At 37.5% G+C, this 14,432-nt stretch overlaps 2 protein-coding genes across 2 annotated transcripts; one reads left to right on the plus strand and one right to left on the minus strand.

Annotated features, from left to right (window-relative positions):
• The first annotated feature begins 1,474 nt into the window (after nucleotides 1–1,474).
• On the plus strand, nucleotides 1,475–6,651 carry LOC119992553. The gene is made up of 2 exons (XM_038839297.1): nucleotides 1,475–5,153; nucleotides 5,606–6,651. Exons 1-2 carry the CDS (start codon nucleotides 4,006–4,008, stop codon nucleotides 5,652–5,654), a joined length of 1,197 nt encoding a protein of 398 aa, XP_038695225.1. The 5' UTR covers nucleotides 1,475–4,005; the 3' UTR covers nucleotides 5,655–6,651.
• A 143-nt stretch (nucleotides 6,652–6,794) lies between these two features.
• Nucleotides 6,795–12,405, minus strand: LOC119992552 (polyadenylate-binding protein-interacting protein 7-like). Its single transcript, XM_038839296.1, has 6 exons — nucleotides 12,154–12,405; nucleotides 10,477–11,359; nucleotides 9,201–9,645; nucleotides 9,029–9,099; nucleotides 8,071–8,195; nucleotides 6,795–7,428 (listed from the first exon to the last, which is right to left on the minus strand). Exons 2-6 carry the CDS (start codon nucleotides 11,266–11,268, stop codon nucleotides 7,125–7,127), a joined length of 1,737 nt encoding a protein of 578 aa, XP_038695224.1. The 5' UTR covers nucleotides 11,269–11,359; nucleotides 12,154–12,405; the 3' UTR covers nucleotides 6,795–7,124.
• Nucleotides 12,406–14,432: the final 2,027 nt, after the last annotated feature.

Below are 14,432 nucleotides of genomic sequence, written 5' to 3' on the forward strand. Positions count from 1 at the left end.
CACAGTCTCTCTCTCAGATTTTCGATCTTTGAGTCCGAAAGAATAACTTTTCATTGGACTAATTTACCCTTATTTGACACTGTGAATAGGCTAGAGATGGAAAAAACAAAACACAAATTACGAGACTCTACCAAGGCAGTCTTTTCAATAGGGGTTAAAATAACAAAAATGAGGGTGTAAATAGCAGCACCCGTAATTTTTTTTCATGTTTTTCATTTGGTCAATATGTCATGTCAATGTGTTGATGGACCGAAACAAATTTAATCGTGAAACGAGTTAGTAAAATCAATTATAAGTTTACAATTTTGAGATTTAAGTGACTTTAGTGACCAAAAGTAACATTATTGCTGTTTTGTGACGCAATACCTGCAATTTTTGTATTTGGAAATTAGAATGACCAAACTAACATCTAATTAGGGTTTTGGGAGCAGAGAGGGCTTGATTGAGGAGTCTCATAGAGAGCGAAGACCCGTAGGCCTGGTACTGTGCAGCTTCAGATTCTGTAGAAACAGACGTGCATAAATATTGAGCGTTAGCGGAATTAAAGTTGTATCTATCTTATCGTCCCTCCCATTTGGCACAAAATGGATAAATAGGTAATTGACTGATCCACAATCACAACCGTGTGAATGGAATCCCAAGTCTCAATGTGATTCGGTGAAAAGGGATTTGTCAGTGGTGATGGTGGTGGTGGTGAATGGCGATTGGTGAAGCTGGTTCAGAATGGAAAGTATTATATGCATCTTTATTCACTCCCGCAGATGATTTCTCTTCCTTCTCTCTCCCTCTCTATCTCTTGTTGTATTATTTTTTATATTTAATAATTGTATTCTGGGATTCCTATCCTGTTTGTCTTGAGTGTGTTCAGATGCAAGTTGGATTCTTGTTCTGGTTCTGATTGGGTGTATTGTGTCATTTTTTGAGTTCTATGTGACATTAGTGTCATGAGATTTAGGGTTTAGCTAAAACTGCTGGAATTTGGGATTAATAATTTGTCTCTTTTTTTTTTTTCTGGGGAAAATTTGGCACATGTATGGACTTGGAAGCTAAGGAAATTAGTGTTTACATTTGGATCAAACAAATTAGCATTAAAATCAGGGATTTAATTAAATTACTAGATCGCAGTGAAATTTGTTCTGAATTTATTTATAGGGATAGGTGTTCAAGTCCTTCAATCTTCCTACTAGTTGGGAAGAGTTTTCCACATTCTCTCAAACCCTAATAATTTGTAGATTGGGATTTTTCTTTGCTTTGTGAAATTTAGTCTGAACTTTTATTAAGTTTCTAAGCTTTTACAGTTTTGCTCTTATATGAGGGAAAAAGCCACTCTCAGTTCACATGTAAGATTGGCATTACCAGACAAGAATTCCCATTTCCTCTCTATTTCTGGCAGTCAAATGGGACCTTATTGACGTAACAGGGTTTGAAATTAGTATTTGAAAAATAAAAAATAATGAAGAGAGAGAGAGAGAGAGAGAGAGAGAGAGAGAGAGAGAATTGAGTCATGAATATTTAACTCATATTGTTTCTCTATAAAACTTAATTTAAAGATTACTACTTGTCATTTGATTAGAATATGAAAACAGAAATCAGTAAGTTGATAAGTAGCACTGGAGATAGGTAGCAATATATCCTATATGATTTTCTTATAGAAGAGGAGGCATGAGTTCTGGATTCAAACTAATTCAAGAAAGTTTGTTCAGGCTTACCCTGTAATTTTTTTGAGGCCTTGCTTGGTTGGAGTTGGAGGGTTCAAGAGCGTTGGGGTAGTGTTTGGAGGGGTTGGATACTAACAGTAATTTGGCAATCGATTGTAGGGGGTGTTGGACTGTGTTTGTGACCACCTCTGAACCCCACCAAACACTCTTTTTACGAAATCCTCATTATATGGAGTTTAGAAGTGTTCAACACCTAAAAACACATGGAACACCTCCCTACTCACATCTCTCAAACAAGTGTTCCAAATCTTAAACTAAACTCTTCCCAACCCCTCCTAACCCACTCTTCAGTCTTCCCAACCTCTCCTAATCATCATATTATCACTTGTTCTATTTGTGGGCCCCTTTTTGTAGGACCGTTGGAATGGACTTTAACTTGAGTAGTTGGATAGATTGGGAGGTGAGATGTATAGAAAAAGGGGTTGCTGCAGAAGTGGTAGTGGGGTAAAGTAGCAGAAATGTAGTACTTGGTACTATGATTAATTGGCATGCAGACAATCATTCAATTTTAAAGGTTAGAACTATGTTAATTACTGTGATTTGCTTACACTGTTTTCTTGTGAACTTGCATATGTATGTACAGTAGACATGGTCAATCCATTTCTTGTTCTGCCTCATACCCTGAGCATACTTATTGGCGTTAAATAACATGTGGATATGCTTGAATCTAGCAGTTTGGAGGAGCTTGTATTATTGTGTAGACTGATGAACTATTATTATTTTTGGGATAGAATTCTGCATTTGCTTCCTTTGTACACTACAGTTTACCCTTGTCAACGAACAGTGTCAGTTGCAAATTTAAATATAAAATGATTGTAGCTGTAACTGTGACTGTTTTCCTCACTATGAGATGGAAATCTAAAAGCTGAGTTATTTATCTACTGCAGTAGTAACATCTTGTCTATAGGCTTTATTTCATTGTTATTGCAGTCTGTTATCTGCTAATAGACTCAGAAGCCGTGCCTCTGTCTCTGCCTCCTCCATTGAGTGATAAAAGAAAGTAAAGAAGTGTTGAGTGAAAAAAAGGTGGCTACATAGGAAAACAAGATGACAAAGAAAGAGAGAGGATGGTATGGAGCATTTCTGTCTTTAACTTGCTGTGGAATGCCTTTACAAGAGATCCAAGTTCTCTGATTCAGGAATGGACTCAAATAATGTAGAACACATTGTTTTAAACAGAAACATTAGAATTTCTTCTTCTTTTTTTTTTTTCTAAAAAATTGAATTGAAAAAAGGAGAAGGTTACAACAGTAATGGAGATTTTTCTGTCAGTGTTTGTAGGCTTTTGCTGACGTTTTTTGGAGCCTGGTCCCATTGTACTTGCAGACAATGTACCAGAATAACCATCAATCATTCTATACCTAAAATACCCTCTTGCAACTTGCAAGGAGTAATCACTTGTAGGTCAGGAAACTGGGATCCAAGAACTTGTCCAATTTCCAAAAGAACCCTTCCTTCCCTTTATGCAGGAATCCATTTTCTTTTAGCATTCCAAAACCTAGGAATCACTGGTAGTTTGCCTTTACATGATGAGGACTGCTGGCCACACTTATTGAATTCCCTGATATGGTATATTAGTTTATCACAATCCAGTCAAATAAATATTCAAATTGTAATAATCTACTTACCTAGGTTATCATTTATTTTCAAGGAAGATGAATTTTTTATTTTGAGGGGGGAGTGTAATTGTTGTGTAAAGTTGCTCCATTGTAACTTGAGCAGCATGATTTCAAGTAATGAAAAAATCTCCTGTGGTGCAAGTGCTAGTATGATCCTTGTGCTACATACTTTTGGAGTGATGTAATTATAAACTCTTCTTGAGAGTGTATTGTGACGAGATACTTATACTACTGTTGAAGGATTGAGTGGTGCTGGTTGTTCAAATTATTGTTTTGTTCTAATGGTTGATGTTAGTTGTTGTACATACTTCCAAGGTTATGCCACTATTTGGAGAGGAAAAGAAGCATTTAACCTCAGAAAGGTTAAAATTTTGCCACTATATCTGAGAAGGGAGGGTACTTTGGTAATGGAAACCTCATAACTGCCTTAGTTAAGGCAGTAATAAAAAGGTAGCCATTACCAAAGCTGTTTGCCAAATTTGGGAAAAATTCAAAATATTTTAAAAACCCTAGACTGTCCTCAGCTAGTATTTATATACTCTCATGACCCCCTTCCAGGGCACTCTGCCTTTCTCTCTGCATTGTGTACTTTGTTCCTCAGAAAACAGAGAAAACCTATGTTTCTCCTGGCCTAACTTTTTATATATTCCTATGTTTGAGAGAGAGAGATGCGGGGTCGATCCACAAAGCAAAATATCAAAGAAATAATGGAAACAGACAAGCTGTGTAAGCTCAAAGAGGAACCTCAGCTCTCTGGGGCTTACATCCGTAGCCTTGTGAAACAACTAACCTCTTCAAGAAGCAAAAGCTCCATGCACCCCAAAGACCCTGAATGTGTTGATGGGGATGGGGTCCCTGGCCAAAATTTGACCCAAGTTAGAGAAGGTATCAATGAAACCTCTCAACCTCAGCAACCCCAACAGCCACAACAACACAAAAAACAGGTTAGGAGGAGACTCCATACCAGTAAACCGTACCAGGAAAGGCTGCTTAATATGGCTGAGGCCAGGAGAGAGATTGTTACTGCACTCAAGTATCATAGAGCATCTATGAAACAAGCCAATGAGAAGCAACAACAACAGCAACAACAAAATTCACAACCAGTGCAACTTTCACCTTCTCCATTTTCTGATCAAGAAGGAAAGATTAAGTCTAGTATATACCCTTCAGAAACTCCTAATTTCTCGAGTTATTTAGACAATTTTTCCTACTCTGCCTTTTCTCATCCTCCTCCACCAAACTTCTCTTGGCCTGTTTGCTCAATTCCTCCTCCACCTGTGGCTGAAAACCTCAATTTAGCTCTTCCAAACCAACCCCTGGGCCTTAATCTCAATTTTCATGATTTTCACAATTTGGACACCAATCTTTACCACAATACCAACAACTTCTCTGTCTACTCTCCCTCATCTCCATCTTCATCATCCTCCCCTCCTATTTCCTATGCTACTAAGGAAGTTCCTTCGGTTGCGATATCACATAATTTAGGGCCTGCACCAGTATCTGAATCTTATGGTGGAGGACATTTACATCCGGTGATGGATGAAGAGGAGATGGCAGAGCTCAGATCAATAGGAGAGCAGTATCAGATGGAATGGAATGATAGGATGAATTTGGTCACATCAGCATGGTGGTTCAAATTCTTGACGTCCATGGAGCTGGAGCCCGAAAAAGTGAAGCCAGAGGAGGATGATGGATACCATCCATTTGATGAAATCATGGAGTTTCCAGCCTGGTCAAATGCAAATGAGAGCTGCTTGCATCAACATTTTGATGATGGCTGCTCACCTGAGTACTTCCAAGATCCTGCTTTGCCTTGGTAAGAATCCATATATTTCTTCCTTTTTTTTGGAAAAGAAAAAGAATTATTCAATGTTTTGTTCCTTGCCGTCTATACGATGGATCAACACAAGAAGATATTTGTACCTTTATTTTCAGTTTTGCTTATCCATAAGTGACTACTTGGGATTTATTCATTAGAGAAATCAGCAGCACATGCCGCATGGAAAATGAAAATTATGGTTTGCTGCATGTGAACCTAAGAAGAGAACACTCTATACATACTCTTTGATTTGGGTGAAAAGGCCAAAACAAGGGAATGTTTGATGCGATGATATGGGCTTTGTCTTTGTTATTTTATTCTGCCATATGAGTTGCTTGTGTTTCTTTTATCTGTTGTTATATCATGTATGGTGGATGTACTCCATATGCATACAAAAGTAGTTGAAAGATTGATGAGTTCATCGATTTATTTTTGTTTTTGATGAGCAGCATGGACATTGAAGAGATTGACGGAATGGATGGGGACTGGCTTGCTTGAATTGTCAAGGATTGGATTATTTCTTGCTAAACACATCCTTGGCCCCCTCATTTTATTTTTTCTCATTCAATTTTTGTTAACGTCTTTTTAGAACTTTTTTGTTAAGCACATCTAATAAGGCTTGCAGTGATGTTTTTAGCTTGGCAGGCCATGGTTGGAAATAATGTGAGGCAGGAGTTGATATCCTCCTAGATAAGTTTTTGATAATGAAACATCTGTATTTCTAGTTCAACATCTGAGCTTGTTCTTTTAGCTTTAATGGCAATTTCAGTCATGAAACAAGTGTCTGCTACTGTATTTGTGAATATCTGGCAATTTCAGTCATTTACAGATTGGGATGGATATGAATGAGTCCTTTATGGATAATGATATTGGATAGTACTGAAGAGATGCGGTGGGAAAGGACAACGCAGTTTAAGCTTTGAAGATTTGATCAAAATGCAAAGTGATGACAATCTCTGCAGGTTTATTATGTCAGCAGTATTGATAAACATGGATTTGATCTTTGATTCTTGTAGTTGTGTAATTTTTTTTTTCTTATCTTCATATCTTGGCTGTTATAAGGGCAAAAAGCTTCTAAAAGGAAGTTGGTCTTCCTCCAAGAAGACCAACCCATCTCTTCACAAATCTTGTCACTGTGGTTGACAACTTCATATTGAAAGTGGAAATGCCTAGTGATTCTTCTCATCATGACTTGCACTTATTTGTTAATCTGTGAAAGCATATCCTGCATTGTTGTATGCAACTTGAACTTGTCATCTGCAAGTGTAGCAAGTCATTTGAACCTCAAACTCCCCACAAATGCCATGTTTGGAATCAGTGGATGTATTGCTCCCCTGCACAGATGATTGGTATATAAAGTTGTTTCATTGCAACCTTTCACAAGTTAAGACCATAGACAGTCTTGAATTGTTGTGCACTAAATTTGAGCAGAATCCCCTTCAAACCCACCCGTTGCTTTCTTTCTCCCTTAGAATCCCATGTCACCATGAAAAATTGTTTAAATAACAAACAAAAAACAATGAACTAATCTGCAGAACCTGCCATCTGTTTGCCACCTGAATTCTTGCTATACCAGGACTTCCAGAAACACAAGATGAAGTAGAGTGAAGTGCACCAGGCATTTTTTTCATGCAAGAGTTGAACTTAAAACTATACTATCATGTAATTCAATTCTATCAGTTACATCTGAATGAAAGAAAAGGGAATGTAACAAAGAAATGAAAATTTAAGGTACAAAAGATTGCTGATGTACAGTCCCTGATGGCTATCAAAATGTAATGCTGCTGTCACCCAGTTACACTGTAAAGTTACACTTCTGCTTTTTTTTTTGCTTTCCTTTACTTTCCCCCCGTTTTTTTCTTCCAATATTTAGATTTAAACCTACTTCTCTTCCATCTCTCTTCCATGTACACAGATACAAGAATGATTTTGATGACAATACCTCTCACCGCTTCCCTCCCTCTGCCTCTAATATATCACAACACGAAGCAGCCCTGGCTGTGGTTCAGAATAGTCAAGGTGCTCTTCTACAAGCAGATAACGCTGTACAGCGATGGGAAGTCTTGCTGGTGTGCGGGAACCCCTAGTGTGGTGGCCAGTCCCAACACATATATAAACCTGTAAACGCTTATCTGCTGCACGAGCTGTGCTCCGCAGCACACTCAGCTCATGCTTTAGGACATGTATGGCTTCACTTACATGCAGCCCATGCAGGTCTATAATCTGCTCATGCCCTCTCCCATTACCTTGCATCTCTGGGCCGGCAGGGTTCCTGAAATATTTGAAGAACGGTAAGGGCTCAAAAACTCAACAATTAGCTTTACCAAAATGAAGTATACCTGCCCAAATGGGAAATAAGTAAACCACCACCACTGCATTGTCATTTCATCCCTTGTACAAGCGACACATGTGACATGGCTGAAGAAAATATATCCAGCCACACACTCAACACAGCTAAAACATAACAAAGGATAATTGCATCTAAAGATGAGGAAAGTTGGAGGACAAAGCATCTAAGATTGACACATATTTATATTATTATAAGCCATATCACAAAGTAAACTCCTAACCACATCATCCTCATCTCATTCCTTGTACACGAGAAAGCAAATGCAATAATCAGCGAAAAGGAATTGGCAATGGCAGTGAGTTGGATTCATTATCCAGCTTATGTAATTCCGTCATTACCGACGAAAAATCTACTGTAGCAAAAACAAAACAGAGGATTATATAAGCGGATGCAGAGACCAGGGGCGGACAAAGACATTCCAGAAACAAAAAAGCACTCAAATGTCTCCTCCCTCCCAAAGATGAAAACTATGAGGAAACGGATAAGGAACCATTTAATCAAGTAGGCCTGATGTATCAGCTTGCCATGCCCAATACCACATGATAGTAAGCGGAGGTGACGAACCTCTGACGATAAATTGATTCCTGAGCTTTTCCATGAGCTTCCTTCATATGCGCATTGTGCAGCTGTCCTTTTGCGCTCAGATCCTTTGCTAGAGCCTTGTTGCCAATGAGGTACGCTTGCCGAGCCTATTTTATAGATGCAAATGCTACTCAGTTAAAATAGAGAAGCTCATAAAAACAATCTCAATCACGTCTCAAAAACAGTAAGAAAATACTAAGACTGGAGCATGCTTATTCACAGGTAGGCTTGTCAATACAGATTCAAACTTCAAAAAAAAATTCTTCTACTAAATGATCGTATAGATGAGGTCCATTGCAGTGGCACAATGGCCTTATCTCAAAAGGCCACAGCTCACTGATACACATGCTCATCCAACATGTTTTGATCCATAGATATAATCAGAATACGCTTGTGAAACACCACTGAGTCTGTTCCAAGATTTGTTCAATTTAGATTTTAACCTCCTGAAGAGTCCAGCCCAATGACTTTGTTGATCAACTCATGGATGGTAAAAGTTCTTGAACCCACAAACATGGAGTAAATTTAAAAATAATTCAGATAAAAATTTGAGCAAAGAATAGTACAACATACTGCAGTCAATAATATAAATAACTTCAAAACTACACAGTACGAAGAAAAGAAAAAAAATCCAAAGACCACTGGATCTCCAATTAAATTACTATTAATTGGAAAAGATGGTCTTAAATATAATTTTAAAAAGAAAACTACTCCATAAGGCATTTTCAGAATGATTTTACTTGAGACTGTAGAACTATCCAAAAGCACAGTGCACTTAAAGATTTACTTGGAAGCGGTGCAAATTTTAATGAACGACCAAACCCATTTCTTGTAGCAGTACACCGAAAAAAGCGTTTCACATCAACAGAAAATCAGATGGGAAAGCAAAAAAAGAGGAAATTTATACCAAAATCATAACCAATTCATTCATAGTACAAACCTGTTCAAAATATGCATTGCGTAAACGTGCATGGTCACGAGCTTCTTCCCGCAGTTCAGAATATAAATTTGCTGCCATCTCAACAATGTCAAAGCATATACATGCAGAAGGCATTTTTCCAAAATACAAAGGCATATAAATAAAAGTGACTTCATTGATGGACGAATATTACCCACAGAGTCCCCAGTTTCAAGCCACACCGGAGGAACTCGAGCTGAACCACGAATTTGCAACCTATCAGCATAAATGCCTCTCCCCTGCCCACCACTGTAAGCACTTGTGGAAACATTAGAACTTCTGCTTGAGCCAACAGTAGAATTAACTGCACCATTTCCTTCATATTTCCATATAGAATCTTGCGATGCCAATTTCCTGACAGCAGAAGCAAAATCTACTGCACCCCTACTCAGAACAGAGGAGCTAGACTTGAATGAAAGTATGCTTTCCTTGTCTGGAGATCGATATGGATTGCTGTTTTGCTGAATATCATCTCCAGCATACTTTGGAGGACCATTCTGAGCATCAAGAGTAAGCGCAGGAAAATCCATTGCACTGAGATTGGGTGCTGACAACGCCTTTGAGTTAATATTCTGACTGAAACCACCATCAACTTGAAGCTACATTGAAAACAAAACGAAGAATGAAATGCCTGGGATAGGGACAATAGTCACAAAAGGAAAGAGGAAAGTGAAATAAGATCTACAAACTAAATACAAAAGGAGCCCATAAGTCATGCTGCCTCATAAATACACAAAATTATTGGTGTAAGGAAACTGGTCAAACTACATTAAAATCATGAAATACACAAGTAAAACAATGTAATCCACAAATTACAGTAAAATAAAATCAATCCAGATATGACAGAGGAAAAAAGATCCCAAGTAAAATCACTGACCACCAATACCACACCACCATACTTTAGAAGTCAAGGCAACATAAGACTCCAGTCGCATTGAGTCACCACAGAGCTTCTAAAGGGAACCAGCTCTTCCCTGCCAAAAGAAGGCATGAGAAGGCTCTCCAAAATTAGCATCCAATTCAACAAATAATCAATAACCCATTGCATTTATGGAAAATTTTAGGATACTTAGCAATATGATTGTTCCCAATTCCCATGCTTTGATTGCCAGCTTAAAATAATAAAGAATAAAGATCCTTTAAATTCCTTAGCATAGGTTCAATTTTTTTTCTTTCAAATGCAAAAATGGCGAATACAATAAAACAGCAACATTCCAGAAATTTCACAACTCAAAAGGTAATTCCTATTGCTTCATTCTCCGGAGCACCTAGCCACAAAAAATTTATTACTTCATTCTCCAGGGCACCTAGCCACAAAAATTGATCAGTTTGGCCTTTCGAGCGGTTTATAATTACTTCTTCTCAAACACTTTTCTCCTGTATCATTTGCACTTCAAAACAGAAAACTAATTGGATGCAAAAGATAGTACCTCAAGCTGAGTAAGCATCTCAACAGTCGAGTTGAAGTCGCAGCCATTAGCAACGTAAACTTCTGCAAGGCTTTCAGCAGCAAATCCAGGGAATTGTACAGCCAAGAACTCCAAGGGATTCATGTCAGTGTCATCTACCATTCCATGCTCAGGTAACATTTCGTTCATGAACCCATGTCTAGAATTCCCGTTGTAAGGATGTCCATCTCTACCATTTCGAAAAAGCTGATCGTTGTTCACAATTTGCTTGTCCCAAGGCTTACCTGGCAACTGCGAAAAGCTTGCCGAGCTTGGATCTTCCACACAGGATGGAGCTGAATATGCCATATTTTCAGCAAAAATGTTGCCATTTACACGTGGGGACAATTCCGTCGGCCCATTCAACACATAGCCACTTCCTGTAGGAGTTGGAAACCTTGATGCTTCACTGCCATCATGCAACGATAAGCCCGCCAAAGAAAGGCCCCCGAGACCTTGAGATTCATCCTCACTCGTTACTTTAAAATCGGGGGTAATGTCATCAGGGAGCTGGCAACGCCAGTATTGATGGGCCTCTTCATCAGAGTTGTTTGAAACAGATGATCCTGATCTATCAAGCACCGATTTTCCTGTACTTCCAGTAGCCGCAAACCCTGCAGCAGCATCCGTGGTGCTGGTGCTTCTAGGTGGAGCAGTCGGCGACCTAAGGGAAAAGGGAACGAACTCTACAGCATTTGGATTCAAGGTTGTTGCCTTGTTTGGCGCACTTATCTTTGTATCAATTGCTTCGGTCCCTTTCGTGTATAAGCTCATTCTTTAAATAAATGGTGGTAGAAAGATTTTATATGCATAAAAAAGCTCAAGACAGAGAATAATCTGAATTCCAGTATGCTTCACCCAAAACCTGAGAAATAAGATACATTTGATTATTCTCATCACTCAAGCTAACAAAAGATGCTTTAAATTTAATGATTCTAATCAGTCAAGCAAACAAAAAAAAATGTTCTACACAAAATAGCTGATTCACATGCAAATAGACCATTCTAAGCCACAGACAAAATTATTGATCACAAATTGAATGGTATTAACCTCTGAAACTGCCATTTCTTGACAAACCTCTTCCTCAACAACTGTTTGAGTTCTATTTCAGCCTTCAAGTATGCACATGGAACAAACAGAAATCATTTATACATTCGCACACAGTTTCATAAATCCTAAGAAAAGTACAAGAGTGAAATTTTAAATACTCAATTCAATATAAACTGCAACTCCAGAAAATTTGCATACACCGTGTGTACAAAAGAGAGAAATAAAAAAGGAAATTCAGTAAAAATGACTAAATTTCACATGAAAACACAACTACTCAAAAAGTGAAATACGTTGACATGAGATGTTAATGTCAAAAAAAAAAATTAAAATACGAAAGTACACAAAATCCTCGCGCGTCTCACCGACTAATAATTTAGCGCATATACAGAAAAAAACAGAAGCTTTGAAATGAAATCGAGTTTGTACACAAACTACAATCCAAACATAGCACAGAGTCAAACCATCCGTATAATCGAAGCTCCTAGATCTCAATAATTCAAACAAGGACAAAAACGAACAACAGACGACGATATATCTCGAAACCAGCCAGAAAAAGAGGAGAAAGTGAAGATCTGCAAAGAAAGACAGAGAATCGATGTCCAGATATACCTTTTCGAACCAAATCGAACGGATCCATAACCGAACTAAAGACAAGATCGTGAGAAAGAGAAGAGCGAAACAACTTTCTTGTTCTTCGGATTTGGAGCTTCGTCGTTGGGGTTTCTGGTTTGCGCAGTAAATTATTGGTTCTATTCTATCTTAGCTTTGAGCTTATCAGGCTTCTCTCTCTATTTTCCTGTTTTTTCTCTCCGAAACCCTCTTAGTCTTTTGGGTTACAACCTATACGTACACCACCACCACAAAAATATACAAACAAAACACCCAACCCTTCGCCACTCGATTTGACTTCTCTCTCTTACTTTCTCTGTCTATCTTCCACTTTGTTTTATCGCAAAAAATAAATAAATTGAAATAATTATTTATTATTTATGTGCCGTGGGAATTTGTCTATGGTGGCAAAGGAATAAGTTCCGACTTCCGAGTCCGTTTCGAGTCGGACAATTCCCTTTTTATGAAATATTAACATGTCCAAACTGTAATTTGGATTGGATTTTGAACGTATTTAATTGATCAAATTCGTTCGGATTAATTTAAATCTGGGTAATAACTTAATTTGGGTTAAGGTTCAGACAAATAAAATGAACAAGATTTTTATACTTGGATCCTGAGTCAGTCTTAAATCTGACCAAAAAAAAAAATATTTGAACTTGGATTTCGGACATATCACTTATGTCCAAACTTGATTTAATTTGAGTCGGATAAATTCGATCATCTACATTGAACATTGTTTTGCCACCTCCTAATTTGTCATTTGAGATTAAAAAAACAGAAGCTATTTTTTTTCTTTTTCTTTTTATGTTTTTATGTGTGTTATGTTCCTTAATAAGCACTCAAATTAATGAAAATTTAAGTAGTTTTTCCACACTCATTTCCCTTTCCATGATTGGTATCTAAAATCACATATTATTTTCTTTTAGATTTCGAACAAACGTGACATTATAACAACTGTCATTTATGATAGATTGAAACAACAAATAAAAATTATAAAAAAGAAACACACCTACATTGATTTCCAACCTATCGAATTGCAGTGATAACTGTTAACAAATAGAATATTTAACGACTACAAGAACACCTACAATCATGTGGACATGGAATGTAATATATATCGATTTAACTAAATTAAGTCCAATTGTTTCAAATTTAAGACACGGACACGTGTGTACGCGCAATTGTTGTGGCATTATAACAATTTTTATACGCAAGCTGATAATAGTGAAAGAAAAAACATATGTACATCGTTCCAAAGTGACATGAATGAGGTTCAGGAAAATAACGTTATAACAATTGTTGATTCAGTATCATGACTCTAACCTTGAATTGGGTTTAGGAATTATCCAAAATGAAATCCAATTTAATTTTGGCTAAATCTTGAATTGGATACATAGGGTTTTGTAAGGTTTACTTGTTAGTTGTTAATTGTTAATTGTTTTCTCCAATTGTTTCAACATTCTTAGTTTGGTAACTCCAATTCTCCTTTGACAGTCCAAAACCAAACAAGAAAGACAAAACATGCAGCCATATAGGGGCCGAGCCCACAGATTTCCAACAGGCCCAATTTCAACCATACTACCAAATTTGGTTGAGGGATCACGTAGTGATGAAAAGTGAAAGTGGCAAAACTCTGTTCGGATCCTAACTCGGTTTAAATTATTGTTCGATTTATTTGTTTGAATTTAAATCAATATGAGTTTGATCAATTAAATATGTCCGAAATTCAACTTGGGTTAGGATTCGGAAATGTAAATATTTCATAAATATGTGTTATTATCCAACTCGAAACCCATTTTTTTTATCACCCCTTATGAAAAAGGATCACAAGGGTTTATTTGTCATTTAAGGATTCGATCTCCAGGTTGTCTGTGACGGACAGTGTCGATTCAGATAAAGACAAAAGGTTTCACACGTACTAAACTGACGAGCATGTCACTCTTTACGTGATTTGTTAGACCCCATAACTTTCTAAAACGGGTCCCACACAAAACAACATGCACTAACAACAATACAACATGCAACGGCAGATAACTCTCCTGCACGCGAAGCTTCTGGAGCGTTTGGCTTAGACGACCCGCGAAAGGGTATTATTAATTTATTCTGACAGCTGTCACGGTCTTTTTTCGCAATTTAAGGTCATAGTCGAGTGCCCACTAAGCCTATAAAACGCGATTAGCGTGAGGAAAGACGTTTCAACGTTGTAGAAAAATGACCGATTCATCCAATGCCACGTCTAAATTTCGTTTGGGAGTGTTTTGTATTTTGATGATGTG

Source organism: Tripterygium wilfordii, chromosome 23, assembly GCF_013401445.1.
Source record: "Tripterygium wilfordii isolate XIE 37 chromosome 23, ASM1340144v1, whole genome shotgun sequence".
Classification (NCBI taxonomy): Eukaryota; Viridiplantae; Streptophyta; class Magnoliopsida; order Celastrales; family Celastraceae; genus Tripterygium; species Tripterygium wilfordii.

Excerpts from the sequence above, each read along its gene's own strand:
- LOC119992553 (XM_038839297.1), top strand. The coding sequence starts at position 4,006 with ATGCGGGGTCGATCCACAAAGCAAAATATCAAAGAAATAATGGAAACA. Across the intron at positions 5,154-5,605 it reads CAAGATCCTGCTTTGCCTTG|CATGGACATTGAAGAGATTG; the intron begins GTAAGAATCCAT and ends TTTGATGAGCAG.
- LOC119992552 (XM_038839296.1), bottom strand. The coding sequence starts at position 11,268 with ATGAGCTTATACACGAAAGGGACCGAAGCAATTGATACAAAGATAAGT. Across the intron at positions 9,100-9,200 it reads TGAAACTGGGGACTCTGTGG|CAAATTTATATTCTGAACTG; the intron begins GTAATATTCGTC and ends TTGAGATGGCAG. Across the intron at positions 8,196-9,028 it reads GCAATGCATATTTTGAACAG|GCTCGGCAAGCGTACCTCAT; the intron begins GTTTGTACTATG and ends TCTATAAAATAG.